Source organism: Pseudorca crassidens, chromosome 15 (genome assembly GCF_039906515.1).
Source record: "Pseudorca crassidens isolate mPseCra1 chromosome 15, mPseCra1.hap1, whole genome shotgun sequence".
In the NCBI taxonomy this organism is placed as follows: Eukaryota; Metazoa; Chordata; class Mammalia; order Artiodactyla; family Delphinidae; genus Pseudorca; species Pseudorca crassidens.
The window spans coordinates 37,782,267-37,809,274 of record NC_090310.1 but is presented as its reverse complement, the minus strand read 5'-3'; the positions used below and the strand labels follow the sequence as shown (position 1 = coordinate 37,809,274).

The 27,008-nt window shown below is 47.3% G+C and overlaps 1 protein-coding gene and 1 pseudogene across 5 annotated transcripts in view; both read left to right on the top strand.

Moving 5' to 3' along the window:
- Window positions 1–27,008, top strand: part of CRAMP1 (cramped chromatin regulator homolog 1) — a 67,688-nt gene that overhangs the window by 17,144 nt on the left and 23,536 nt on the right. For all 5 annotated transcript variants that reach the window (XM_067707088.1, XM_067707086.1, XM_067707085.1 and 2 more), the window contains 3 exons: window positions 1,945–2,098; window positions 15,660–15,743; window positions 18,949–18,997. In XM_067707088.1, the coding sequence (XP_067563189.1) occupies window positions 1,945–2,098; window positions 15,660–15,743; window positions 18,949–18,997 (287 nt within the window). The remainder of the gene's footprint in view (window positions 1–1,944; window positions 2,099–15,659; window positions 15,744–18,948; window positions 18,998–27,008) is intronic.
- Window positions 19,005–26,169, top strand: LOC137207341 (protein BUD31 homolog pseudogene; annotated as a pseudogene).

The window sequence follows — 27,008 nt, the reverse complement described above, 5'->3', positions numbered from 1 at the left end:
AGGCCTGGCTGTGTGAACCTTGATCACTGCATTCAGGTGGCATCTCCCAGGTTCTCCACTGCCAAGTCTTTTTTTCTTTTTTTTTTTTTACTTTGAGACTATGTAAATACCCTGTTTCTCATGATTCTTTCTCCCACTAATTTAAGCAACCATTGCCTCTTCTTACCTGGAACAACTATTACTGTGGTGTTTACCCAGTGATGACCTTCTGATTCTGTTATTCTTTCTACATTTATTAAGTGGAAATCCCATGCAAGGAAAAGCTCTCCCTTCTCCTCCATTTATGTATTTATTCAATTATTTCTTTATACCTGTATGGACCCAGGGATACTTATTCTCTTCCATGGGTCATAATCCATTCATATCATTGTGATTTTGTTGCCCAGATTGTTCTAGATTTGCCCACTGGGAGCCTCTTCAGGTTGGCTGCTGTGTCCTTCTAACATGTTCCCCTTATGCTTTGAGCACTTTCTCACTTTCTGGCACCACAAGATATTCTAGACTCACCTGGTATTTTCCCTGCCCCAGACCTGGCATTGGCCATTTTTCCAAGGAGCCGTGGTTCCTTTTCGAAAGTGGGATTTAGAAACCAAGATCTGGGTACCAGAGGTGCTCAATGCTGCTGGGGTGCCGTTACCTCCAGGTCCTTCCCAGTGCTTCTTGCTGGCTTGGTTTTGATAAAAGTATCAGTAGTTGATGAGTAGTATCAGTAGTTGGTTCTCGTTGCATCAGTACCAGAACAGCACTGATGGGGACTGTTCTCTGGAACATAAATTCCATTCTGAAAATCTAAGATGTACTCAGCTTTTGCATAGAGGTGTTGAAGGAAGGCCCACAGATGTATTCAGAGCATATTCTGCATGATTCTCTTAATAAACATTCATATTTGTTATCCTTGTTCGAACATAGAATACCTTTTGTATGATCAAATCAGTGAAGCTGTTTCTGAATAGTTGATGTGTTGTTTTATTTTAAGATGCCAGATGTACAGCACCCTGAGCTCCTCCATCCTTGTGTTGTGTCTTCTGATTATTGTCTTCGTGGGGGTGTGTCATTTCATGGGCTCTAAAGAACTCTGGAGATTAAGCCCTTTGTCTAAGTCATGAGCTTCATGTTTCTACTGCTCCGGGGTCCTTGCCTCATTGGTATCCACATGCTATGATAGTTCTGTTGCTGCATTATCCATTATTCTAATTGAAACCTGAGGTTCTGGGGAAGCCAGGTTGAAGTTCATGCACAAGTAGGAGCCATGAAGGATACTTGCTTAACCACAGCAGTCCCTTTTCTCCCTTTTCAGGAAGTGTCTGCATTGTACAGAAGGCTGCCTTGTTGTAACCTCGTGTTGTTGTTTTTTTTTAACGTCTTTATTGGAGTATAATTGCTCTACAATGGTGTGTTAGTTCCTGCTTTATAACAAAGTGAATCAACCATACATATACATATATCCCCATATCTCCTCCCTCTTGTGTCTCCCTCCCACCTTCCCTATAACCTCGTGCTTTTTTTTTAAAGTTAGCTTTATTATCGCCCTTTGTGTTATTTTATAAAGTATAAGACAATCTAGTTTTTTTTTATAAATTTATTTATTTATTCATTTATTTAATTTTTGGCTGCATTGGGTCTTTGCTGCTGCACGCGGGCTTTCTCTAGTTGCAGTGAGTGGGGGCTACTCTTTGTTGCGGGGCACAGGCTTCTCATTGTGGTGGCTTCTCTTGTTGCAGAGCACAGGCTGTAGGCGCGCGGACTTCAGTAGTTGTGGCTCACGGGCTCTAGAGCGCAGGCTCAGTAGTTGTGGCGCACGGGCTTAGTTGCTCCGCAGCATGTGGGATCTTCCCGGACCAGGGCTCGAACCCGTGTCCCCTGCATTGGCAGGCAGATTCTTAACTACTGCGCCACCAGGGAAGCCCCTAACCTCGTGCTTTTAATGTGGACTTTCTTTTTCAGCATGGGAAAGACTTTGAAGCGATTCAGAACAACATTGCTCTGAAATACAAGAAGAAAGGCAAGCCCGCCAGCATGGTGAAGAACAAGGAGCAGGTCCGGCACTTCTACTACCGCACGTGGCACAAGATCACCAAGTACATTGACTTCGACAATGGTGAGTGCCTAGGCTGGCTTCCTGGGGCCAGAGGCGGGGTGGCTTCTGGTCCAGGAGCGTGGCTTCCGCAAACCTGCAGGCCACACCTTCTGGCATTATTCTCACCCAGCCACACGGCCTGGGGTGTTCTCACCTCTGGTGCTTTGGCTGACAGAAGGCCTCGTAACTGGTGGTCAGGCTGAGTTACAAGGAAGCCTGTGGTGTCTGAGTCCCTGGCTCGCTCCCCCCTGGGAGGGAGGGCACCGTGGTCCAGAATCACACCTCCTCGTTGCCTGCCCTTCTCCCATGGGAGCCCCAGTGGGGTGAGGGTCGGGCAGGGCCTGGTATGCGTCGGCCCGGGTGGACGGCTGGCGTTCCAGGGCTTTTCCCAGACTCTTTTTCCAGGCTCTGTGTTTGAGTCCAGTTTGCGTGGCTCCATCTTTATTTATTTATTTATATATTTATTTTTCTATTTTTTTTTTTTTTACATCTTTATTGGAGTATAATTGCTTTACAATGGTGTGTTAGTTTCTGCTTTATAACAGAGTGAATCAGTTATACATATACATATGTTCCCATATCTCTTCCCTCTTGCGTCTCCCTCCCTCCCACCCTCCCTATCCCACCCCTCTAGGTGGTCACAAAGCACCGAGCTGATCTCCCTGTGCTATGCGGCTGCTTCCCACTAGCTATCTGTTTTACATTTGATAGTATGTATATGTCCATGCCACTCTCTCACTTTATCACAGCTTACCCTTCCCCATCCCCATATCCTCAAATCCATTCTCTAGTAGGTCTGTGTCTTTATTCCTGTCTCACCCCTAGGTTCTTCATGACATTTTTTTTTTCTTAAATTCCATATATATATGTGTTAGCATACGGTATTTGTCTTTCTCTTTCTGACATACTTCACTCTGTATGACAGACTCTAGGTCCATCCACCTCATTACAAATAGCTCAATTTCATTTCTTTTTATGGCTGAGTAATATTCCATTGTATATATGTGCCACATCTTCTTTATCCATTCATCTGTTGATGGACACTTAGGTTGCTTCCATGTCCTGGCTATTGTAAATAGAGCTGCAATGAACATTTTGGTACATGACTCTTTTTGAATTATGGTTTTCTCAGGATATATGCCCAGTAGTGGGATTGCTGGGTCATATGGTAATTCTATTTTTAGTTTTTTAAGGAACCTTCATACTGTTCTCCATAGTCGCTGTACCAATTCACATTCCCACCAACAGTGCAAGAGGGTTCCCTTTTCTCCACACCCTCTCCAGCATTTATTGTTTCTAGATTTTTTGATGATGGCCATTCTGACTGGTGTGAGATGACACCTCATTGTAGTTTTGATTTGCATTTCTCTAATAATTAGTGATGTTGAGCAGCTTTTCATGTGCTTCTTGGCCATCTGTATGCCTTCTTTGGAGAAATGTCTAGGTCTTCTGCCCATTTTTGGATTGGGTTGTTTGTTTTTTTAATACTGAGCTGCATGAGCTGTTATATTTTGGGGATTAATCCTTTGTCTATTGATTCGTTTGCAAATATTTTCTCCCATTCTGAGGGTTGTCTTTTGGTCTTGTTTATGGTTTCCTTTGCTGTGCAAAAGCTTTGAAGTTTCATTAGGTCCCATTTGTTTATTTTTGTTTTTATTTCCATTTCTCTAGGAGGTGGGTCAAAAAGGATCTTACTGTGATTTATGTCCTAGAGTGTTCTGCCTATGTTTTCCTCTAAGAGTTTGATAGTTTCTGGCCTTACATTTAGGTCTTTAATCCATTTTGAGCTTATTTTTGTATATGGTGTTAGGGAGTGATCTAATCTCATACTTTTACATGTGCCTGTCCAGTTTTCCCAGCACCACTTATTGAAGAGGCTGTCCTTTCTCCACTGTACATTCCTGCCTCCTTTATCAAAGATAAGGTTACCATATGTGTGTGGGTTTATCTCTGGGCTTTCTATCCTGTTCCATTGATCTATCTTTCTGTTTTTGTGCCAGTACCATACTGTCTTGATTACTGTAGCGTTGTAGTATAGTCTGAAGTCAGGGAGCCTGATTCCTCCAGCTCCGTTTTTCGTTCTCAAGATTGCTTTGGCTATTCGGGGTCTTTTGTGTTTCCATGCAAATTGTGAAATTTTTTGTTCTAGTTCTGTGAAAAATGCCAGTGGTAGTTTGATAGAGATTGCATTGAATCTGTAGATGGCTTTGGGTAGTAGAGTCATTTTCACAATGTTGATTCTTCCAATCCAAGAACATGGTATATCTCTCCATCTGTTTGTATCATCTTTAATTTCTTTCATCAGTGTCTTATAATTTTCTGCATACAGGTCTTTTGTCTCCTTAGGTAGGTATTCCTAGATATTTTATTCTTTTTGTTGCAATGGTAAATGGGAGTGTTTTCTTGATTTCACTTTCAGATTTTTCATCATTAGTGTATAGGAATGCCAGAGATTTCTATGCATTAATTTTGTATCCTGCTACTTTACCAAATTCATTGATTAGCTCTAGTAGTTTTCTGGTGACATCTTTAGGATTCTCTATGTATAGTATCATGTCATCTGCAAACAGTGACAGCTTTACTTCTTCTTTTCCGATTTGGATTCCTTTTATTTCCTTTTCTTCTCTGATTGCTGTGGCTAAAACTTCCAAAACTATGTTGAATAAGAGTGGTGAGAGTGGGCAACCTTGTCTTGTTCCTGATCTTAGTGGAAATGCTTTCAGTTTTTCACCATTGAGGACGATGTTGGCTGTGGGTTTGTCATATATGGCCTTTATTATGTTGAGGAAAGTTCCCTCTATGCCTACTTTCTGGAGGGTTTTTATCATAAATGGGTGTTGAATTTTGTCAAAAGCTTTCTCTGCATCTATTGACATGACCATATGGTTTTTCTCCTTCTGTTTGTTAATATGGTGTATCACATTGATTGATTTGCGTATATTGAAGAATCCTTGCATTCCTGGAATAAACCCCACTTGATCATGGTGTATGATCCTTTTAATGTGCTGTTGGATTCTGTTTGCTAGTATTTTGTTGAGGATATTTGTATCTATGTTCATCAGTGATATTGGCCTGTAGTTTTCTTTCTTTGTGACATCCTTGTCTGGTTTTCATATCAGGGTGATGGTGGCCTCGTAGAATGCGTTTGGGAGTGTTCCACCCTCTGCCATATTTTGGAAGAGTTTGAGAAGGATAGGTGTTAGCTCTTCTCTAAATGTTTGATAGAATTCGCCTGTGAAGCCATCTGGTCCTGAGCTTTTGTTTGTTGGAAGTTTTTGTTGTTGTTGTTGTTTTTTGCAGTACGCGGGCCTCTCACTGCTGTGACCTCTCCTGTTGCGGAACACAGGCTCTGGATGCGCAGGCCCAGTGGCCATGGCTCACAGGCCCAGCCACTCCGCGGCACGTGGGATCCTCCCGGACTGGGGCATGAACCTGTGTCCCCTGCATCGGCAGGCGGACTCCCAACCACTGCGCCACCAGGGAAGCCCCTGTTGGAAGATTTTTAATCACAGTTTCAATTTCAGTGCTTGTGATTGGTCTGTTCATATTTTCTGTTTCTTCCTGATTCAGTCTTGGCAGGTTGTGCATTTCTAAGAATTTGTCCATTTCTTCCAGGTTGTCCATTTTATTGGCATAGAGTTGCTTGTAGTAATCTCATGATCTTTTGTATTTCTGCAGTGTCAGTTGTTACTTCTCTTTTTTCATTTCTAATTCTATTGATTTGAGTCTTCTCCCTTTTTTTCTTGATGAGTCTGGCTAATTGTTTATCAATTTTGTTTATCTTCTCAAAGAACCAGCTTTTAGTTTTATTGATCTTTGCTATCATTTACTTCATTTCTTTTTCATTGATTTCTGATCTGATCTTTATGATTTCTTTCCTTCTGCTAACTTTGGGGTTTTATTGTTCTTTCTCTAATTGCTTTAGGTGCAAGGTTAGGTTGTTTATTCGAGATGTTTCCTGTTTCTTAAGGTAGGATTGTATTGCTATAAACTTCCCTCTTAGAACTGCTTTTGCTGCATCCCATAGGTTTTGGGTCTTCGTGTCTCCATTGTCCTTTGTTTCTAGGTATTTTTTGATTTCCTCTTTGATTTCTTCAGTGATCACTTCGTTATTAAGTAGTGTATTGTTTAGCCTCCATGTGTTTGTATTTTTTACAGATCTTTTCCTGTAATTGATATCTAGTCTCATAGCATTGTGGTCGGAAAAGATACTTGATACAATTTCAGTTTTCTTAAATTTACCAAGGCTTGATTTGTGACCCAAGATATGATCTATCCTGGAGAATGTTCCATGAGCACTTGAGAAAAATGTGTATTCTGTTGTTTTTGGATGGAATGTCCTATAAATATCAATTAAGTCCATCTTGTTTAATGTATCATTTAAAGCTTGTGTTTCCTTATTTATTTTCATTTTGGATGATCTGTCAATGGGTGAAAGTGGGGTGTTAAAGTCCCCCCCTAATATGAATGTGTTACTGTCGATTTCCCCTTTTATGGCTGTTAGTATTTGCCTTATGTATTGAGGTGCTCCTATGTTGGGTGCATAAATATTTACAATTGTTATATCTTCTTCTTGGATCGATCCGTTGATCATTATGTAGTGTCCTTCTTTGTCTCTTCTAATAGTCTTTATTTTAAAGTCCATTTTGTCTGATATGAGAATTGCTACTCCAGCTTTCTTTTGGTTTCCATTTGCATGGAATATTTTTCCATCCCCTCACTTTCAGTCTGTATGTGTCTCTAGGTCTGAAGTGGGTCTCTTATAGACAGCATTTATATGGGTCTTGTTTTTGTATCCATTCAGCCAGTTTGTGTCTTTTGGTGGGAGCATTTAATCCATTTACGTTTAAGGTCATTATAGATATGTATGTTCCTATACCCATTTTCTTAATTGTTTTGGGTTTGTTATTATAGGTCTTTTCCTTTTGTGTTTCTTGCCTAGAGAAGATCCTTTAGCATTTGTTGTAAAGCTGGTTTGGTAGTGCTGAACTCTCTCAGCTTTTGCTTGTCTGTAAAGGTTTTAATTTCTCCATCAAACCTGAATGAGATCCTTGCTGGGTAGAGTAATCTTGGTTGCAGGTTTTTCTCCTTCAACACTTTAAATATGTCCTGCCAGTCCCTTCTGGCTTGCAGAGTTTCTGCTGAAAGATCAGCTGTTAACCTTATGGGGATTCCCTTGTTTGTTATTTTTCCCTTGCTGCTTTTAATATGTTTTCTTTGTATTTAATTTTTGACAGTTTGATTAATATGTGTCTTGGTGTGTTTCTGCTTGGATTTATCCTGTATGGGACTCTGTGTGCTTCCTGGACTTGATTAACTATTTCCTTTCCCATATTAGGGAAGTTTTCAACTATAATCTCTTCAAATATTTTCTCAGTGCCTTTCTTTTTCTCTTCTTCTTCTGGAACCCCTATAATTCAAATGTTGGTACGTTTAATGTTGTCCCAGAGGTCTCTGAGACTGTCCTCAGTTCTTTTCATTCTTTTTTCTGCTCTGCAGTAGTTATTTCCACTATTTCTTCCAGGTCACTTATCCGTTCTTCTGCCTCAATTATTCTGCTATTGATCCCTTCTAGAGTATTTTTAATTTCATTTATTGTGTTGTTCATCGTTGCTTGTTTCATCTTTAGTTCTTCTAGGTCATTGTTAAATGTTTCTTGTGTTTATTCTATTTCCAAGATTTTGGATCATCTTTACTGTCATTATTCTGAATTGTTTTTCAGGTAGACTGCCTATTTCCTCTTCATTTGTTAGGCCTGGTGGGGTTTTATCTTGCTCCTTCATCTGCAGTGTGTTTTTCTGTCTTCTCATTTTGCTTATCTTACTGTGTTTGGGATCTCCTTTTTGCAGGCTGCAGGTTCGTAGTTCCCGTTGTTTTTGGTGTCTGTCCCCAGTGGGTAAAGTTGGTTGGTGGGTTGTGAAGGCTTCCTGGTGGAGGGGACTAGTGCCTGTGTTCTGATGGATGAGGCTGGATCTTGTCTTTCTGGTGGGCAGGTCCATGTCTGGTGGTGTGTTTTGGGGTGTCTGTGGCTTTATTATGATTTTAGGCAGCCTCTCTGCTAATGGGTGGGGTTGTGTTCCTGTCTTGCTAGTTGTTTGGCATAGGGTGTGCAGCACTGTAGCTTGCTGGTCGTTGAGTGAAGCTGGGTGTTGGTGTTGAGATGGATATCTCTGGGAGATTTTCGCCGTTTGATATTACGTGGAGCTGGGAGGTTTCTTGTGGACCAGTGTCCTGAAGTTGGTTCTCCCACCTCAGAGGCACAGCACTGACTCCTGGCTGCAGCACCAAGAGCCTTTCATCCACACGGCTCAGAATAAAAGGGAGAAAAAGTAGAAAAAAAGAAAGAAAGAGGATAAAAGAAAATAAAGTAAGGTAAAATAAAATAAAATTATTAAAATAAAAAAATAATTATTAAGAAAAAAATTTTTTTTAAAAAATTTTAAAAAACGGACGGATAGAACCCTAGGACAAATGGTGAAAGCAAAGATATACAGACAAAATCTCACACAGAAGCATACACATACACACTCACAAAAAGAGGAAAAGGGGAAAAACTAATAAATCTTGCTCTCAAAGTCCACCTCCTCAATTTGGGATGATTCGTTGTCTATTCAGGTCTTCCACAGATGCAGGGTACATCAAGTTGATGGTGGAGATTTAATCCACTGCTCCTGAGGCTGCTGGGAGAGCTTTCCCTTTCTCTTCTTTGTTCGCACAGCTCCTGGGGTTCAGCTTTGGATTTGGCCCCGCCTCTGCATTTAGGTCGCTGGAGGGCGTCTGTTCTTCGCTCAGACAGGACGGGGTTAAAGGAGCCGCTGATTTGGGGGCTCTGGCTCACTCAAGCTGGGGGGAGGGAGGGGTACAGAGTGCGGGGCGAGCCTGCGGCGGCAGAGGCTGGCATGACTTTGCACCAGCCTGAGGCGTGCCGTGTGTTCTCCCGGGGAAGTTGTCCCTAGATCCTGGGACCCTGGCAGTGGCGGGCTGCACAGGCTCCCCGGAAGGGAGGTGTGGAGAGTGACCTGTGCTTGCACACAGGCTTCTTGGTGGCGGCAGCAGCAGCCTTAGTGTCTCATGCCTGTCTCTGGGGTCCGCGCTGTTAGCCCTGGCTAACGCCTGTCTCTGGAGCTCCTTTAAGTAGCGCTCTTAATCCTATCTCCTCGAGCACTGGGACACAAAGAGGAAAGAAAAAGTCTCTTGCCTCTTCAGCAGCTCCAGACTTTTTCCTGGACTCCCTCCCGGCTAGCCGTGGTGCACTAACCCCCTGCAGGCTGTGTTCACACCGCCAACCCCATCCCGGCGCTCCGACCGCAGCCCGAGCCTCAACCCCCAGCCCCGCCTGCCCCGGCGGGTGAGCAGGCAAGCCTCTCAGCCTGGTGAGTGCCGGTTGGCCCTGATCCTCTGTGCGGGAATCTCTCCGCTTTGCCCTCCGCATCCCTGTTACTGCGCTCTCCTCCGCGGCTCCGAAGCTTCCCCCCTCCGCCACCCGCAGTCTCCGCCCTCGAAGGGGCTCCTAGTGTGTGGAAACCTTTCCTCTTTCACGGCTCCCTCCCACTGGTGCAGGTCCCGTCCCTATTCTTTAGTCTCTGTTTATTCTTTATTCTTTTGCCCAGCCCAGGTACATGGGGAGTTTCTTGCCTTTTGGGAGGTCTGAGGTCTTCTGCCAGCATTCAATAGGTGTTCTGTAGGGGTTGTTCCACCTGTAGATGTATTTCTGATGTATCTGTGGGGAGGAAGGTAATCTCCGCGTCTTACTCTTCCGCCATCTTCCCCTAGATCCGTGGCTCCATCTTTAATTCATTAGTCTAGGTCATCGCCAGGTGCAGTTCTGACTTCCTGCTCAGAGCACCTCTGTCCTACGGGGAGGAATTGCTGCCTCCTGTGTCTGCACGCCGGGAGAATCCTGTGTCTGTGTCATTCCTGCTGCTTCTCTCGTCGATCGGTCTCTCCACATGTGTGCTTCCACTGACTGCACTGATTTCTGACACACCCTCCAAATAACATCAGTTCTGATCCAGATTAATCGTGGTTGCTGTGGTCACGTTACTCCCCTTTGTACCTTTGTCTGTACCCTGCAGGTGTTCTCTTGGCCAGTCAGTGTGTCCTAGCCTCCCCCCGCTGACCCATCTGGCTCTCTTCGCTGGCTTTCCCTTAGGTCGGGATGCCAGGGCCAGGGATTCCTCCTCTGGCCTTAGAAAAGCCCAGAGACAGTGATTCAAGCTGTCTTTTTCTGTAAAAGGTCAGATGGTGAATATAGATATTTTTGGCTTTGGGGTTTTATGGTCTTTATTGAAACCACTTCACTCTGCTTTCTAGCTCATTGTGGATAATACATAGAGGAACACATGTTGCTGCATTTGCCTGTTTAAAAAGAGAGCCCTTGGGCCAGATCTGGCCTGCGATTTGCTGTCCTCTGCCCTGGAGAAGTCCTTCCTCCCTGCCATCGGCCAGCACTAGGCCTCTCAGGGACTGGGAGGTCCCAGGGTCTGGTGATGGTTGTTATGGTCACTGCATTTCCCATCTGCTTCTGTCTTTTTTTTTTTTTTTTTTTTTGGCCATGCCACGTGGCTTGCAGGATCTTAGTTCCCTGACCAGGGACTGAACCCCGGCCCCAGCAGTGAAAGCGCAGAGTCCTAACCACTGGACCTCCAGGGAATCCCCATCTGGTTCTGTCCTACGACACTGTCCTCTGAATGTATTTCCCTTTGAATCTTTGGGGGCACCTCTTACTCACCTATCAGTGTTTCTGGTTCTACTCCGAGCTTCTCAGATCTGTTCTCACTACCTGGCCTGCCTTGGTCCTGCCCTAGACCAGTGCTGCTGGTCCTGCCCTTCGTAACCCAGCCTTTGAGCTGTGAGATCCACACAAAATGTTCATCTGCCCGGCCGCTCCCTTGCCTGAGCCCCCTTCCTCTGCCCCACCAGAGACCCGCACCATGACCTGCCACGGCCCCGGCAATGGAGTCACCTGCCTCCTTACCTGCACTTTCCTTCACACCTTGACTCCTGCCACACTCCTGCCACTCCCACCTGGTCGTCCTCCCTAACCTGTTCACCAGGACTCAGCTCCTGTGTCAGTTGTCCCAGAAATCCTCCCCTGAATCCTCTCTTGTCCCCACTGCCGCCTGTGGTTGGGCACGTGGCATGCTCTTCCCTGGAGGTGCCTGTAATGCGCTTGATCGGGTGGAGGAGAAAGCCCCGGCTCGGCAGTGGAGGCCCTGGCCCCTGTCCACTCCAATGATGCGGGGAGTGGAGGTCCAAGTCCAGGCAGCATCCTCTTCCCATTGTACCCCTCTCGCTCTGTCTCCTGACTTTTGTCTGCCTTACAAGTACTGTTTTCACACCACCTTTTCATGTCGATGTAGAATTTCTCCATGTGTTTGTTTTTTAAATGACATCTGTTTTAGTTTTTTCAGTATTAGTAAGTTTTCTTAACCTAATGCTTGGTGATCAGTTCTTTAATTAATTAATTAATTTTTTTTTTTTATTTGGCTGCATCAGGTCTTAGTAGCGGCATGCAGTATCTTTCATTGTGGTGCACGGGCTTCTTTCTGTTTGTGGCACGTGGGCTTAGTAGTTGTGGCATGGCATGTGAGATCTTAGTTCCCTGACCAGGGCTTGAACCTGCGTCCCCTGCGTAGGAAGGTGGATTCTTAACTACTGGACCACCGGGGAAGTCCCTCCGTGTGGGGTGTGTGTGTGTGTGTGTGTGTGTGTGTGTGTGTGTGTGTGTATATATATATATATATATATATATATATATACACACACACACACATTATTTATTTATTTATTTTTGGCTCTGTTGGGTCTTCATTTCTGTGCGAGGGCTTTTTCCAGTTGTGGCGAGCGGGGGCCACTCTTCATCGCGGTGTGCGGGCCTCTCACTGTCACGGCCTCTCGTTGTGAAGCACAGGCTCCAGATGCGCAGGCTCAGTAGTTGTGGCTCACGGGCCCAGTTGCTCCGCGGCATGTGGGATCCTCCCAGACCAGGGCTCGAACCCGTGTCCCCTGCATCGGCAGGCAGATTCTCAACCACTGCGCCACCAGGGGAGCCCTCCATGTGTTTTTTATTAAATTTATTTGTTTGAGTGGAGATACTACAAATGAATACATTTTACCTTTCCTTTTGGATTTGGAAGTCACTTATAGTGTTTTTAAATAACACAGGGTGGATATCTTTATTCATATAGCACTCTTCTTCAGATAAATTCACACAATTGTGGTAAAATTACACTAACGTTACTGCTAATTGTCTCATCGTGAACATCCCGTCACAGCACTGTCTGACAACCCTCCCGGAAGGTGCGTGTCCGGCCCTCTGTCCTGGGGGTCTGTGTGCCTCTCCCTGCATTTCCCATCTGGTTCTGTCCATGACAAAGGCAGAAAGGAGTACCTGACAGACGAGTGCATGTTGCTCTGGGCAAGTCCTGTTTCATGCGAGGCCCCACGTGCAGTGCCTGCTTTCTGCTGAGTTTATGACCCCACCGAGGTTCTCTCTGGCCAGTTAAATCCTTGTGCTTCTCACGAGTCTTTTTAAAGTATCTTTCCTGCTTAAAAGCCTTCTGCTTCAGGGGCCGCCCGTCCAGCCTGACATCTTGATGAGGAAGATACAACACAAAGAGAATGGTGGCTCCAACCTCTTCTAGTGCCATATCTGTGTAGTGATGTTGCTGCTCCTTCTAGGGACCCTGGGAAGTGGGCGCTCAGTTTCCATGCTTTGCAGCAGTCCCTCGGTCTGACCCACAAGTCTTTTGCTACTGGTGTGTGTGCATGTGCACGTGCGCGTGGGTGCATGCGCGTGTGCTCTCAGTGTCCACGTGGCCATGAACGTAAGCCTCTCGATGGCTGTGGTGCTTTGTGGCAAGTTGGCAGCATTTTGTTCTTTGTCAGGCCGTCTCCACGGAGTCTGTGTTTCTGCTGGCTGTGCCCATCCTTAGCTCAGACTGTTGCTCACATCCCTAGTTGATTTGAAAATATCGACTCTGGTCCTGTCGAGTCCAGTGTGCTGTTGTTAATATCTGTCATCATCACGAACACCCTCCCTCCCTCCAGGCTGACACGCAGAAACGAGTTTTAGCTGTTTGGCTCTTTCTCTGTCTTCCGCATTTCTCTTTTTTGTTGTTACATAGTCTGTTCTTTCTGAAAGTCATTCCACGAGAGCAGGTCTTTCATCTGCTCTGGCTGGTCTCGAAACACTCACTTCCAATGTGAAGGCCTCAGCAACACGAGAAGAGGAAGGGGGTAGGAAGCTACCTGGAGATCAGGCGGTGGGGGGGTCATTCCTGGAGCCGTGCTCTAGCACGTTCTGTGCTTTCACCGCCACCAGGCTATGGGCAGAGTGGACCACCCAGGCTCCCGGTGTGGACGTGGTGCATCGTCTGCCCTGAGGTCCAGAGGCGTGTCGCAGGGTGGCCACACTGGGCTCTGTGGGACATCTAGAGTGGTTGTGTCTTTCCTGGGCATTTTTATCACCTCCCCCTGCTGGACAGCCTCCTAAACTCCCCTCCCCCACTGGAGGTATCATTCCCCTTCAGCCCTTTTTCCAACTTGGATGAAGGGTGGATGCATCAGCTGCCCTCAGTTCCACAGTTAGCTCTGCAGGGTCAGCCCCGCTGGCGCCATTCTCCCTTCTCTGCAGTGTCTTCTTTTTTTAAACTTTTTAAAAAAAATTTATTTATTTTTGGCTGCGTTGGGTCTTCGTTGCTGCGCTTGGGCTTTCTCTAGTTGCAGTGAGCCGGGGCTACTCTTCATTGCAGTACACAGGCTTCTCATTGCAGTGGCTTCTCTTGTTGCAGAGCATGGGCTCTAGGCACATGGGCTTCAGTAGTTGCAGCACACAGGCTCAGTAGTTGTGGCTTACAGGCTCTAGAGTGCAGGCTCAGTAGTTGTGGCACATGGGCTTAGTTGCTCTGTGGCATGTGGGATCTTCCCAGACCGGGGCTCGAACCCTTGTCCCCTGCATAGGCAGGCGGATTCTTAACCACTGTGCCACCAGGGAAGCCCCTCTGCAGTGTCTTCTGCCTGACCCACATGCCTTTGGTGTCCCGGTGTGGCCCCATGGGAAGTGCCTTCTTTCTGTTGAGCCGAGGGCTGCACCGAGGTCTCTCGCTGGTCCTGATCACCTTTCAGAGCTGGTGGCAGCCGGTTGACCGTGTGAGGCCAGAGGCCTGCCCGCCTCTTGGTGCTGCACTGGTGGTCACACTGGGTTCCACGCTGTGCAGCTGTTTTGCAGCCCCTCCCCCAGCCCCGGCAACCACGGAGCCACAGATCTTTGTCTCTCCTGGACGCTTCATATCAGTGGAGTCATACAATGCGGGGCCTTTAGTGTCCGGTTTCTTTCACTGAGCATGACGTTTTCCAGGTGCTTCCAGGTTGTACGGTGTGTTAGGCTTTTGTAGGGTCCGTTCATTCCTTTCTGTGGCTGAGTACTGTTCCATTGTCTGAAAGCCCACATTTGTTTATCGACTGCATAGTGGATCGTAAGTTTCCCGAGTAGCGGTCCCTGTAAGAGTCTGCTGAGACTGTCAGTCTTTCTCTCAGGAAAACCTTCGGGAATGGTTGGCGTGTGATCTTAGCAGAGCCCCAGGCTCCTCAGAGGCTATCCGAGGTTCAGAATCCTTGTTTTAGGTAATTCATTCAGAACGTTACTTTCTATTTATTAATATACTTTTCTTTTCCTTTCCTATTGTTGTAATCACACACAGCCAAATCTTTGAAAGGGGGTCTCTGGGGAGAGAACAGTTGTGAGAGGGACACATGGCAGTGGTCACTGCCCTGTGAGATGATCAGAAAGGGGCCAACTGGGCAGTAACCAGACTTACAAGGCACCGTCAGGCTTGGCTTCACACAATACACTGAAGGTAACAGTGGCTTGAGCACGTGAGGATTTCTTTCCTGGCGTCAGAGACGCCTGCAGGTAGGTGTCCAGGGCGGGCATCGGGGCCGAATCAGTCTGTTACAGAGCCTCTGGAGCCTCCCTCAGCACTTCTGCTCATACCTGGTGATGTGGTCTCCTCCAGCCACGAGCAGGCTATACATGGGCTGGCTTAACCCTGGGTGTTGCCTCCCAAATCACGCTGTGGTCTGCTGCTGACAAGCAAGGGGGCGTCCGGAGCACTCAAGCCACATTTCCTCTTCCTTCTGGCCCCAGGCCTGGGGCGAGTTGTCTGTCGTCCCAGGAGGCATGAGAGGTGGGCCTCCTTGGTTCCAGTGCTGCCAGCCCCTCGTTGAGCTTGGGTGGGTTCTGTGCACAGAGAAGGTGGTCCTGACCCTCCTCTGCCTCGCGGAAGCCGGCCATGCTGGACGTCCCGTTTTCCTCTCTGGGGAAATTGCTGTGCCTGTTACGACTAGTTTTCTAAACCACCCCCTTTTTCTCTTTTAACTTTTTATTTTGAAAATTGCAAAAACAGCACCATGTTGCCGTGTACTCTGCCCAGTATCCCCTGATGTTAACGCCCCATGGTCCATGGTGCAGTGGTCAAAGCCAAGAAGTGTCCCCCAGCACCCTGGTGTGCACAAGCTGGGCAAGCCCCGCACATCTGTGTTTTCTCCTTCTAAAGCCGCAACCTTTCCTCATTTTCAGTGTTCTCTCGCGGGCTGAAGAAGTCGTCCCAGGAGCTGTATGGCCTGATCTGCTATGGGGAGCTGCGCAAGAAGATCGGGGGCTGTGAGTACCCTTTTTCAGGGGTGGCCTCCTCCCGGCAGGGCCTGCCTGCTATCCTCTTACAGTTGGAGTTTTAGTACTGGGGGCTCTTCTGTTTTCTCTCCGACTTACATTTTGAAAACATTTTAACGCACAGAACGTTTTAATATACCGAAAAATCGAAGGAGAACGTAACAACCCCCACATACCATCATTTAGATTCATGGGTCCTGAACCTTGGCCTTGTTTGTGTTACTGTCTCTCCCGTTCCTGTCCCTCCTCCACACACTTGCATTTTTTCTTGCTCAGCTGTGTGACTGTAAGTTGCAGCCGTCTGAGCCCCCTCTAAACCCCTCAGCCATTGGCCCCGGTGAACAACGACATTCTCCTGCATGCCCAGCAAGCACATTTAAGATTTATCAAGTGGGTACCACAGCCTCACCTGGTATCCTGTCCAAACTCAGATCTCCCAGTGCGTCCCACCATGCCAGGCAGGGCATGCCTATCGGGAACAGTGCCCGCTCACAGCTGCTGTGTCTCTTGAGTCTTGACCTAGAACAGCCCCCACTTTCTGGCCTTTCCCGACCCTGGTACACTGAAGGGTCTGGGCCCCTCCCTTTGCCTTGCTCTGAGCATCTCCTTGTAACTAGATTCCTTTTAGATGCACAGGTGCTCTGGCCTCCGCATGTGACCACAGACAAGAGGCCTCAGCCTCGCCTCTCCAGCCCCCAGTTGTCTGCCTGTCACGTGGGTTGGAAGGGCACACACCCGCAGGGCCACTCTGAAGATTAAATGAGACACTATGAGATGATTGTAAGCTGTCACCTAACACGTCATAGCCGGGCAGGAGGGCGGGCAGGGTGGGCATTCCCTGGGTGACCCGCCCTTCCTGAAACAGGCAAGAAGTCCAGGAGCCTCTGAAGGAAGGGACAGGCGGCCTGGCTCCCCACCCCATGCTCCTGCAGGCTGACGACTTACTTAAACAAACCCCCGGCTCCTGCTTTGAGTGCTGTTGAGGGGGCTCTGGGGCCCCACCCCCTGGAATCCCTGCTTCCTTGTCCATCCTCCTCTCTGTCCTTGCCCTAAAATGCTCCTGGTCCTGGCAACATGCTGGGGCCCCGTCCTCCATCTCCCACATCCCAGCATCCCAGCCCGAGTGCTCCCCACAGGAGGCAGGCCTCATCCTCTTGTCAGCTTCCTGTTACCCTTGGGGTGTCACCTGGGTCCCCCGACCCAAGGGACCTCTGCACTTGGACTTCAACACGTCTTCCTGCCTGGCGTCCCCTCCAGCTCATCTGCTCCTGCTGGTGACACCTGTTGGTCCCTCTTGGTCCAGCAGCACTCAAGTGCACGTGTACACACATATGCACACACACACACACACATACACACACACGCACGCACATCCCCGTGAGGCCCCACCTGGGCTTGGGGCTCCCAAAGCTGCTTCACAGCACTCCACCCTGGTGGGGCCCTCATTCTGAGCCCCCACTGCACCCACCCACTGATCCACCTGCTGGGACACTATTGTGTCCTTTGGTGAAGGTTTGTGGGGGAAGGAGCTCGCTGGGATGGGCAGTTGTCCACGTGCCCTGCACACAGTGGTAGGCTTTTCTGGGCTACTGGGAACACGTGTCTGAGCTCCAGTGGTCAGAGCGTGCTCTTTGTTAACATACTTTTTGTAACTGAGGTCTCCAGACATCCAATTCTTAAGACATAGACTGAGTCTCTGCTGGGTTCCTGGTCCTTTGACACACCTCACCTTGTGTCACAGCAGCTGCGTGAGCTGGGCGGCGTTCCCCCTTGAAAAGGGCCTGAGGACCCTCAGTTTCGATGGAAACGGATGACCATTCAAGCCTCCTGGGCTATTGAGTGACAAGTCACACTTTGCCCCAGGCCTGGTGCCATGCGGGTATCAGGACAGGCCGGGGAAGACCTTGGCTGTCTGCAGTCCTCACCAGTTGGTTGAAATGGCTTCTCTTCAAAGGGAGGTTGCTTGCATGGTGCTCCCATCTGGTGACTTGAACCCCGAAGTTGTGGTGGTCCCACCCTCCGGGCCTTCTGTCTGTCACTCTGTCCCTCCAGGCTGCCGGATGCAGGACCTGTGGGCCCTTCCCTCCCCTTTGGTCTCAGCTCACAGGTCCATGAACGTCCCCGACAGGCTGGCTCTAGTGTCACATGCTCACACATAGCCCCAGCGGTCACTTACGCTGACTGTGCTTGTGTGGTCCATGCTGTTGGAGGGCAGGGTTGCATCTGGCTTGTTTAGGGATGGGGTCTGCATTTGCCCTCCCTGGTGCCAAGCACTGTTTCCTGAAGATCCGTTTCCATCTGGCACATGTCCCTTCAGCCTGCTGGGCTTCCTTCAGGCTTTCTCACCATGCCTCTGTGCCGGCTGTGAATTCTTTCCATTATCATTTATCTGAAAAGTCTTTATTTCATATTTGTTCTTAAAAGTTATTTTTGCCGGATGTGGGATTTTGATGACAGTTTTTTCTTCATGGCTGAGAGGTCACTGGCCATTTATGTCCTTTCTCCTCTGTAGGGGATGCGTTGTTTTTCTCCGCCTGCTTTTAAGGTTTTGTCCTTGTCTTTGGTTTTCAGCCTGGCTGCGTATTTGTGGCCCGTTGTGTTTTATTCCCCAAATATTCAGCAGGGTTCAAAGAATCTCACAGTGGCCTGCACATATGTACCACCTCCATCCTCCTTTTACCTGATTACTACACTTCCTATCTCGCATGTCCTGAGGGCAGCAATGAGTGGGGGGTGGGGCAGAGGAAAGGAGCGTCTGCTCTAGTAAACACGCAGGGTGTCAGTCCGTAGTTCAGAGCTGACGGAGGCGGGCCCACAGGTAACCCAGGAGCCACGCAGGACAAGAGTGCGTGGGGCAAGGTGGGCCCGGAGAAAGGGGAGTCTCTGACTGGGGCGAGTGGCAGTCCAGCGCGGCAGGGGGGCTGGGGCGGGGGTTTGGAGGCGTGATGAGCTGTGCAGAGGTGGGAGTGGTCCCCTCCCCGAGGATGTCCAGGTGGGCAAAGACAGTGCTCTCAGCACAGGTGACGTGTGCGGGCCCTGGGGGAGGGCCTGCAGCTAACATGGGGTCTTAACTGTGGAAGACCTTGACTACCCCATTGAGTGGTTTGGAGTCTGCGTTGGAGATTATTATGTGGGGTCTTGCTGGGCTTCGCTCCTGACTACTTGATGTTCACGTGTGTTTGTTTTTCCATCAAAGGCATGGACGACAAGAACGCCACGAAGCTGAATGAGCTCATTCAGGCTGGGTGAGTAGAGCTGTGTGTGAGGCAGGCCGGCTCCTTGTGGGAATTTGCACTTTTCTCTCAAATATAGACCTCGAAATATGTGCAGTTTTCTCCCCTTTTCTCAGTGAGGACCATTAAATCCTGAAGTCCTCAGAGTTAGCCCTGACACCCTCACAGTTAAGCATCTGCCCGTGAGGAGGTGGCCAGCCCGGGGAACTGATTGACCTGCCCCCAGCTTCTCCCCGTCCTGGGGGCCCCGTCCTTGTTCTTCTGCGGGTCTCCACTCAGCCCTCACCTTCTCACTGTCTCACTCTTTTCCTCAACCTTGTGCATTTCATGGTGTGGGGGTCTCCTTTGCTTCTAGAAGGCCTGCCCTCCCGGCCTTCCTGGTGCATGTTTCTGGTCCTCCCGCGCTTCCTCTGCCTGCCGTTCCTCCTTGTGCCTCTCGAGGTCAAGCTGAGTCTGACTCTGTTCTGCTCTCACACTCCTGGCCTCCCGATCACACAAAACCACTGGGGACCCCCACGCAGCTCTGACCTGACTGCTGTGACCGTTTCTGCCCCAGAGAGGCCGTACCAGGACTTGCTGCATGGAAAAGCCACGGTGCCCTGTCCTTGAGTTGCCCAGTGGCCCTTTGGCTTGCCCGCTGCCCCCTGCACTCTGACAGCCTTGCTAGTAGGTCCCTGGGCACCAGCCAGGTGTCTGACCCTGAGCTGCTCTCCAGCTTCCGGAACCGCCCTCCTGGGGCTGTCCCGGCACTGCCCCCAGGCTCTCCTGTCCCTGCACCCTCTCCTTTGGCTACTTTAACTCTTCCCAGGGCCTCTGTTACCTTTTCTGGGTGAAGGATCCCAGATCTGACTTGTCCCCCATTTCTCTGCCTCGACGTACAAGTCCCATTACGGCCTGGATATTTCCTGTGTTCCAGCTGGAAGCCTCCAGCATCTTTTCCTGGGAAGGATGCCCCCGACCTTGCACTCTGAGGGTCTCTCAGTCAGCGCCTCTCACTCCTCTCTGCAAGTAGCTGGAAGCATGGCAGGCGGGCCTGTCCGTCTCTCGCAGCCCCTTGCCTCTCTCATGGCTGCTGTGGCCTAGTCCCTCAGCACTGCGGCTGTGCTGGACTCCAAGTCACAGCCTGACCATCCCCCGTTACATGGTCTGGATTTCTCACCTGGTGTGGGGTCCTCATTGGCAGCCACCCTGTCCCTCCCACTCACCCCATCAGAGCCTCTGCGCTCCCACATGGACCTCTCCACTCCTCATCTTAGACGGACCCGCCCGCCATCCCCAGGCCCCTGCTGCTCGATGGCCAGCTGTCCTGTAGGTCGAGCCATCCCTGGGAAGTTTCCCTGGCCTCTGCTACATCAGCGGGACGTTGTCTTGCACCCTAGTTTTTTCCTCCCTCGGCCTGGTGTTGGACGACCAGCGAGCCCCCATCCCTCAGGTTGAGTCCCTGCCAGGTTGACTGTGTGCATTTCTGCTTTGGCTCCAGCCCAGCGTCTGACCTTACAGAGGCTCATGTTGGACCCTCCATGCTCTGTGTCTATGAACTACCATCAGTTTGGAGCCAGGCCTGAGAGTGACTAGGTTGTACGTATCACTGCCATGTGAAAAAGCAGTGATTCTCCCCAGCGGCTGAGGAGTGAAGGTGACCTGACCAGCTGGTACCACTGGGCACATGGAGCCTCCCAGAGGTGTGGGGGGTGGTCAGAGGCAAGTAGGAAGAGAGGCCACCAGCCTTAGCCCTGGGGGTTGTCTATTGCACCTCCCTATTCACCTGCTGCAGCTTTAGCATCTGGCCTTCCTTCCTACCCTCACACCTGCCCTGTGCCCATCAGGTGGAAGCTATGTTTGCTCCAGGGTCTAAGATGTTTGAGCAGTGTTGTGCATACACACCTTTCCCGGAATGTCATCTCAGTGAGATTGTACCGTGTGTGGCCTTCCAAGGTTGGCATCTTCCACTCAGCAGTACACCCTGAGATTTGTCCATGTGGCTGCGTGTGTCTGTGGTCCATGCCTCTGTGGAGTAGTGTCCCTAGTATGGCTGTTCTGTGGTCTGTTGATCCAACCCCCAGTGAGGGACACGGGCTGTTTACAGAGAGTAAGTGACTCGGCATTGGCCTCCAGCTTTTTGCCTCATCTTGCCTGAGCAAATCCCCAGGGGAGGAGGTCGTGAGCACGTGCAGACTTTATAAGGAGCTGCCAGCCTGCTTTCCAGGTGGGGTTCCGGGTGCTCCTCACACTTGGTGTGTTTAGTCTGTTCTTCACCCAGTGGTGAAGGGGTGTCTCATTGTGGTTTTGACTTCGTTTCCCTGAGGACTAGTGATGTTGAACACCATTGTTATGCTTACTGGCCATCTGTGTATCTTCTTTGGTGAGGTGCCTCTTCAAATCTTGTGCCCATTGCGTTTGAGTGTCCTTTATATATTCCAGACACAAGCCTTTTGTCAGGTAGGCGATTTGCCAATCTTTCCTCCCAGTCTGTGGCCCGCCTTCTCACTCTCTTTAGCAGTGTCCTTCAAAGGGTAGACGTTTTCAGCTGTGATGAAGTCCAGTTTGTCATCTTTTTCATTTATGGATTGTGTTTTAGTGTCACATCTAAGAAGTCGTTGCTTAACTTGAGGTCATGAAGTTTTTTCCTGTGTTTTCTTCTAAAAGTTTTATGGTCTGACATATAAATCCACAATCCACTCTGAATTAACTTTTGTACACGATGTGATGTTTATGCCAAGGTTCAGTTTGTGGCCTGTGGGTGTCCGGTTGTTTTGGCCCCCTCTGCTGGAGGGTCCATCCTTCCTCCATTAGCTGCTTTTTCACCTTCATCTCAGGTCTGTTGACTGTGCTATGTGGGTCTATTTCCAGACTTGAAATTCTGTTCTGTTGATTTACTGTGTGTTCTTTCGCCAACACATCATCAGTTTTTAAGAACAAAGCAAAAGGCCTTACTGTAAAAGTGAGACAGAGATGGGGGAAATTAGTAAGGTGCCTGTGGAAAAGTACTCCTTGACTTAAGACCAAAAAGCATTGAGTATTTAACTAACTTCCTGTTCCTGCCTCTCATGCAGACCTTTTCCAGTTAACTGTCAATCTCTCTTTGTTATAAAATTGTAGAATTGGATTAAGGAGTAAATGAATTGAGAAAAGCTCTAAAGTTGAATCTTATTACATTGGTCACAGACCCAGCAGCATAGAACTTAGCACATGCTTATTAGATTTATCAAGTAACTTTGCAGAGAAGAAAATGAACCTCATATCAGAAAGGAAAGCCTGACTCCCATGCACATAGAGGGATTACTCTGTTGCTTGTTTTGTGACACTAGTGGAGGATTCAAATAGGACCCTCCGCATTGTTCCATCTGACAGAGGGCAGGACCTGATTCTCCTGCAGGTGCACCTCTGCAGCCTGCGCTGGGGCCAGGCTTCACCTGTGCCGGCTCCAGCCTCAGGCTGCTCATAGAACTTCCATTTGTGAGAAAGGGAAGGGGCTCGTAACCTCGGAATGGTTCTCTACATAAAGCAGAGGCTGTTCAATTTCACTAAAAAAAAAAAAGGAAGTCACAAAACAGCAGTTTAACGGAAAATGTGGTTATCACAAACACAAGTGCCACGTGACACGGCTCCCTCTGCTCTTTAAATCTTTCCTGCTACTGTTGTGTTTTGTTTGGGATGGATGACAGAAACATCCACTTGTTCCCAGCACCCTTCTTTGGAGGCGATTAAGAACTGACTTGATGTTCTTGGTTCCCACTCCTGCACCCCCACTCCAGCCTCATCAGCACATCCCTGGGAGTGCTCTGCTGCCTGTATTTCCCCTGGGTTGAGGTAGTTAAGACTCAAGCACTTGGTCTCAGTGGAGGCCTTGGTCACTGCAGACTCCCATCCTCTCTGAATCTCCCCTCCTAACACAATGACAGGGGAGCTGGCTTCCTGGAGTTTTCTTGTCCAGATAACTGGAGAAATATAAGTAAAATGAAAAAGCAGGGGAACTACTCCCAGTTAAAAGAACAAGAGGATAGAGAAGGGGCATCCGACAGCGACAGAGGTTCTGATAAGACTGAGGACCAGAGAGGGAATGTGATCTCCCCAAAGTCATGTACTGATTGGTAGAGCTGGACAAGAACCTACGTCTGTAACTGAAGAGACCAGGGATCTTTCTGTTATACTCTTGGGAAACAGACACTAAGATCTTTGCAAATTATCTTGTGGGAAAAATGCCTAAAGTCAGAAGAAGCTGGAAAGCTCCCCTAGATGACTGGGAGTTGATGGAGCCAACATTGGATGAATTAGATCAAAAGATGAGAGAAGCTGAAACAGAACCTCATGAGGAAAAGAGGAAAGTGGAATCTCTGTGGCCCATCTTCAAGATCCACTACCAGAAAACCCACTATATTTTTGATCTCTTCTAAGAGCGGAAAGACATAAAAAGAACTATATGAGTATTGTATCAAAGAAGGCTATGCAGGTAAAACCTAATCGCAGAACGGAAAAAGCAGGTGTATGAGAAATCATGCTGCCTGAGATGCATTCAGACATGGAACACCGATTTGAGGACAAACTGCGTTTGCCAGGATCCCAAAATAAGCTGTCAGTGGACCGGATCATCAAGTGCATGCTCTGTGGCTGTTGGGGCTGCTCTGGCAGAGGCCCTTGGGCCCCCTGACCCCACTCCGCCCTGGACTTTGGACTGTGCAGGTTTCTGCATGTCAAGCCACCCCTTTCCTGGGAACAGCTGTTCCTGTAGAGTGGTGCCCACGTATGAAGGTTTCATGTTCATCAGCTGTGATTTGTAGAAATAAGACTTTTAAATCTTTAAAAAAATAAAGTAAAAGAACAAGAGAAATCCTCTGAGAGAACAAATGATGAAACAGACCTCTCTAGTCTACCAAACCCCGAGCTCAAAAAGGAGGTAATAAAAATGCTGAAGGAATTAAGAAAGACTTTTGTTAGAAATGTAGATCACTGTCATAAGGATCTAGAAAGTATAAAGAGGAACCAGTCAAAATCAGACAACTCAATTACCAAGATGAAAACTGAGCTAAAGACAGTAAATAGCAACTAAATAATGTAGAAGAATGAATAAGTGATCTGGAAGATAGAATAACAGAAATCACCCAATCAAAACAGCAGACAGACAAATGAAAAAAAATGAAAGCAACATATGAGATCTATGGATTAATATAAAGTGTGCCAATCTATGCATAAAAGGAATTCCAGAAGGAGAAGAAAGAGAAAAGGGGATCAAAAATGTATTTGAAGAAATTATAGCTGAAAACTTCCCAAACCTAAAGAAGGAAACGTATCAAGGGACAGGAAGCACAGAGGGTCCAAAACAATATGAACCCAAACAGACCTACTCTAAGACATATCATAGTTAAAATGACAAAAGTTAAAGAGGGTACTTCCCTGGTGGCGCAGTGGTTGAGAGTCCGCCTGCCGATGCAGGGGACACGGGTTTGTGCCCCGGTCCGGGAGGATCCCACATGCCACGGAGTGGCTGGGCCCGTGAGCTATGGCCGCTGAGCCTGCGCGTCCGGAGCCTGTGCTCTGCAACGGGAGAGGCCACAACAGTGAGAGGCCCACGTACCGCAAAAAAAAAAAGTTAAAGAGAGGATTGTAAAGACAGCAAGAGAAAAACAGTCAGTTACAAAGGAACCCACATAAGGCTATCAGCTGATTTCTCTACAGAAACTTTTGCAGGCCAGAAGGGAGTGGCAAGATAAATTCAAAGTCCTGAAAGGGAAAAACCTGCAACCAGGGACACTCTACCCAGCAGGATTATCATTTAGAACTGAAGGAGAGATAAAGAATTTCTCAGACAAGCAAAAACTAAAGGAATACAGCAATACTAAACTTATCCTAAAAAGAATATTGAAAGGTCTTCTCTAAATAAAAGAGAACAAGAATCTATAGGAAAGGGAAACATCACAGTAGGAAAGGGAAATACATAAAAGGATTGAAGGTCACTTTAAATAAGCTAGTACATAGATTATTATTTATTTTTTTAAAGCTGCTCGGTTCCCTAACTCCACAACAAGTTTATCCTATTACATATATATATTTAAAATTTATTTATTTATTTATGTATTTATCTCTGCCTGTGTTGGGTCTTTGTTGCTGCATGCCGGCTTTCTTTAGTTGTGGTGAGCGGGGGCCACTCTTCGTTGTGGTGCACGGGCTTCTCATTGTGGTGGCTTCTCTTGTTGCGGAGCACAGGCTCTGAGTGCACGGGCTTCAGTAGTTGCGGCACACGGGCTCTAGAGCGCAGGCTCAGTAGTTGTGGCGCACAGGCTTAGTTGCTCCGTGGCATGTGAGATCTTCCTGTTTCAGGCTCAATCCCATTTCCCCTGCATTGTCAGGCAGATTCTTAACTACTGTGCCACCAGGGAAGTCCCACCAGCACATAGATTTAAAAAATAATAAAAAAAATTCTATGAAAGCGATTATAACTACAATGAACAGCAAAAGGATAAACATGAAGATGTAAAATAAGACCTCACAATCACAAAATATGGGGGAGGAAAGTAAGAAAATGCGGATCTTTTAGAATGTGTTTGAGCTTCTATGACTACCAGTTTAAAGCAAGTAGATACAGTTATGGGTTAACATACTTGAAAACCAGGGTAACCACAAATCAAAAACATGCAGTATATTCACAAAAACCAAACAGAAAGGAACTCAAGAATGATACAAAAGAAAACCATCAAGCCACAAAAGGAAAAACGAAAAGAAGAAAAGAACAAAGAAATACAAAGTCAACTGGAAAACACTGTTTAAAATGGCAATAAATACATACTTGTCAGTAATTATTTTAAATGTCAATGGACTAAATGTTCTGATCAAAAGACACAGAGTGGCAGATTGGATAGTAAAACAAGAACCTACAACAGACTGCCCACTTTAGAGAGAAAGACATGTTATAGATTGAAAGTGAGGGAATGGAAAAAGATATTTCATGCAAATGCAAATGACAAGAAAGCAGGGATAGCGATACTCAGACAAAATAGACTTTAAAACAAAGGCCATAGGGAATTCCCTGGCTGTCCATTGGTTAGGACTCGGTGCTTTCACTGCTGTGGCCCAGGTTCAATCCCTGGTTGAGGAACTAAGATCTCACAAGCCACATGGCGCAACCAAAAAAAAAAAAGACCACAAAGAGAGAGAAAGAAGGACACTATATAGCAGTAAAAGGATCAGTACGAGAAGGAGATCTCACAGTCATTAACATATATATGCACCTAATATAGGAGCACCTGTACACATAAAACAAATACTAACAGACACAAAGGGAGAAATTAATGGGAGTACAATAATAGTAGGAGACTTTAACACCCCACTGACATCAACGGACAGATCTTCCAGACAGAAAATCAGTGAGGCAACAGAGATCCTAAATGACACAGTAGAACAGTTAGACTTGATTGATATCTATAGGACATTAATTTAAAAAAACCCAGAATATACATTCTTTTTAAGTGTACATGGAACATTCTCTAGGGTAGACCACATAGTAGGACACAAAACAAACCTCAACAAATTTAAGAGAATAGAAATTATTTCAGGCATCTTTTCTGACCACAACAGCATGAAATAGAAATCAACCACAGAAAGAGAAATGAGAAAAAAAAGATTACACGGAGACTAAAGAACATGCTGTGAAATAACGAGTGGGTCAGTGATGAAATCAAAGAGGAAAAACAAAAAAAAAATTTTAAAAACCCTCAAGACAATGAAAACACAACCATACAAAATCTATAGCAAAAGCAGTCCTGAAAAGTTCATAGTGATACAGGCTTTCCTCAAAAAACAAGAAAAATCCCAAGTAAACCTAACCTACCACCTAAAAGAATTAGAAAAAGAAGAACAAACAAAAGCTAAAGTCAGTAGAAGGAAGGAATAATAAAGATCAGAGAGGAAGTAAATAGAGATTTAAAAATAGAAAAAAAATCAGTAAAACCAAGAGCTGTTTTTTTTTTAAAGGACAAACAAGATTGACAAACCTCTGGCAGGCTCACCAAGAAGAAAAGAGAGGGGAGCC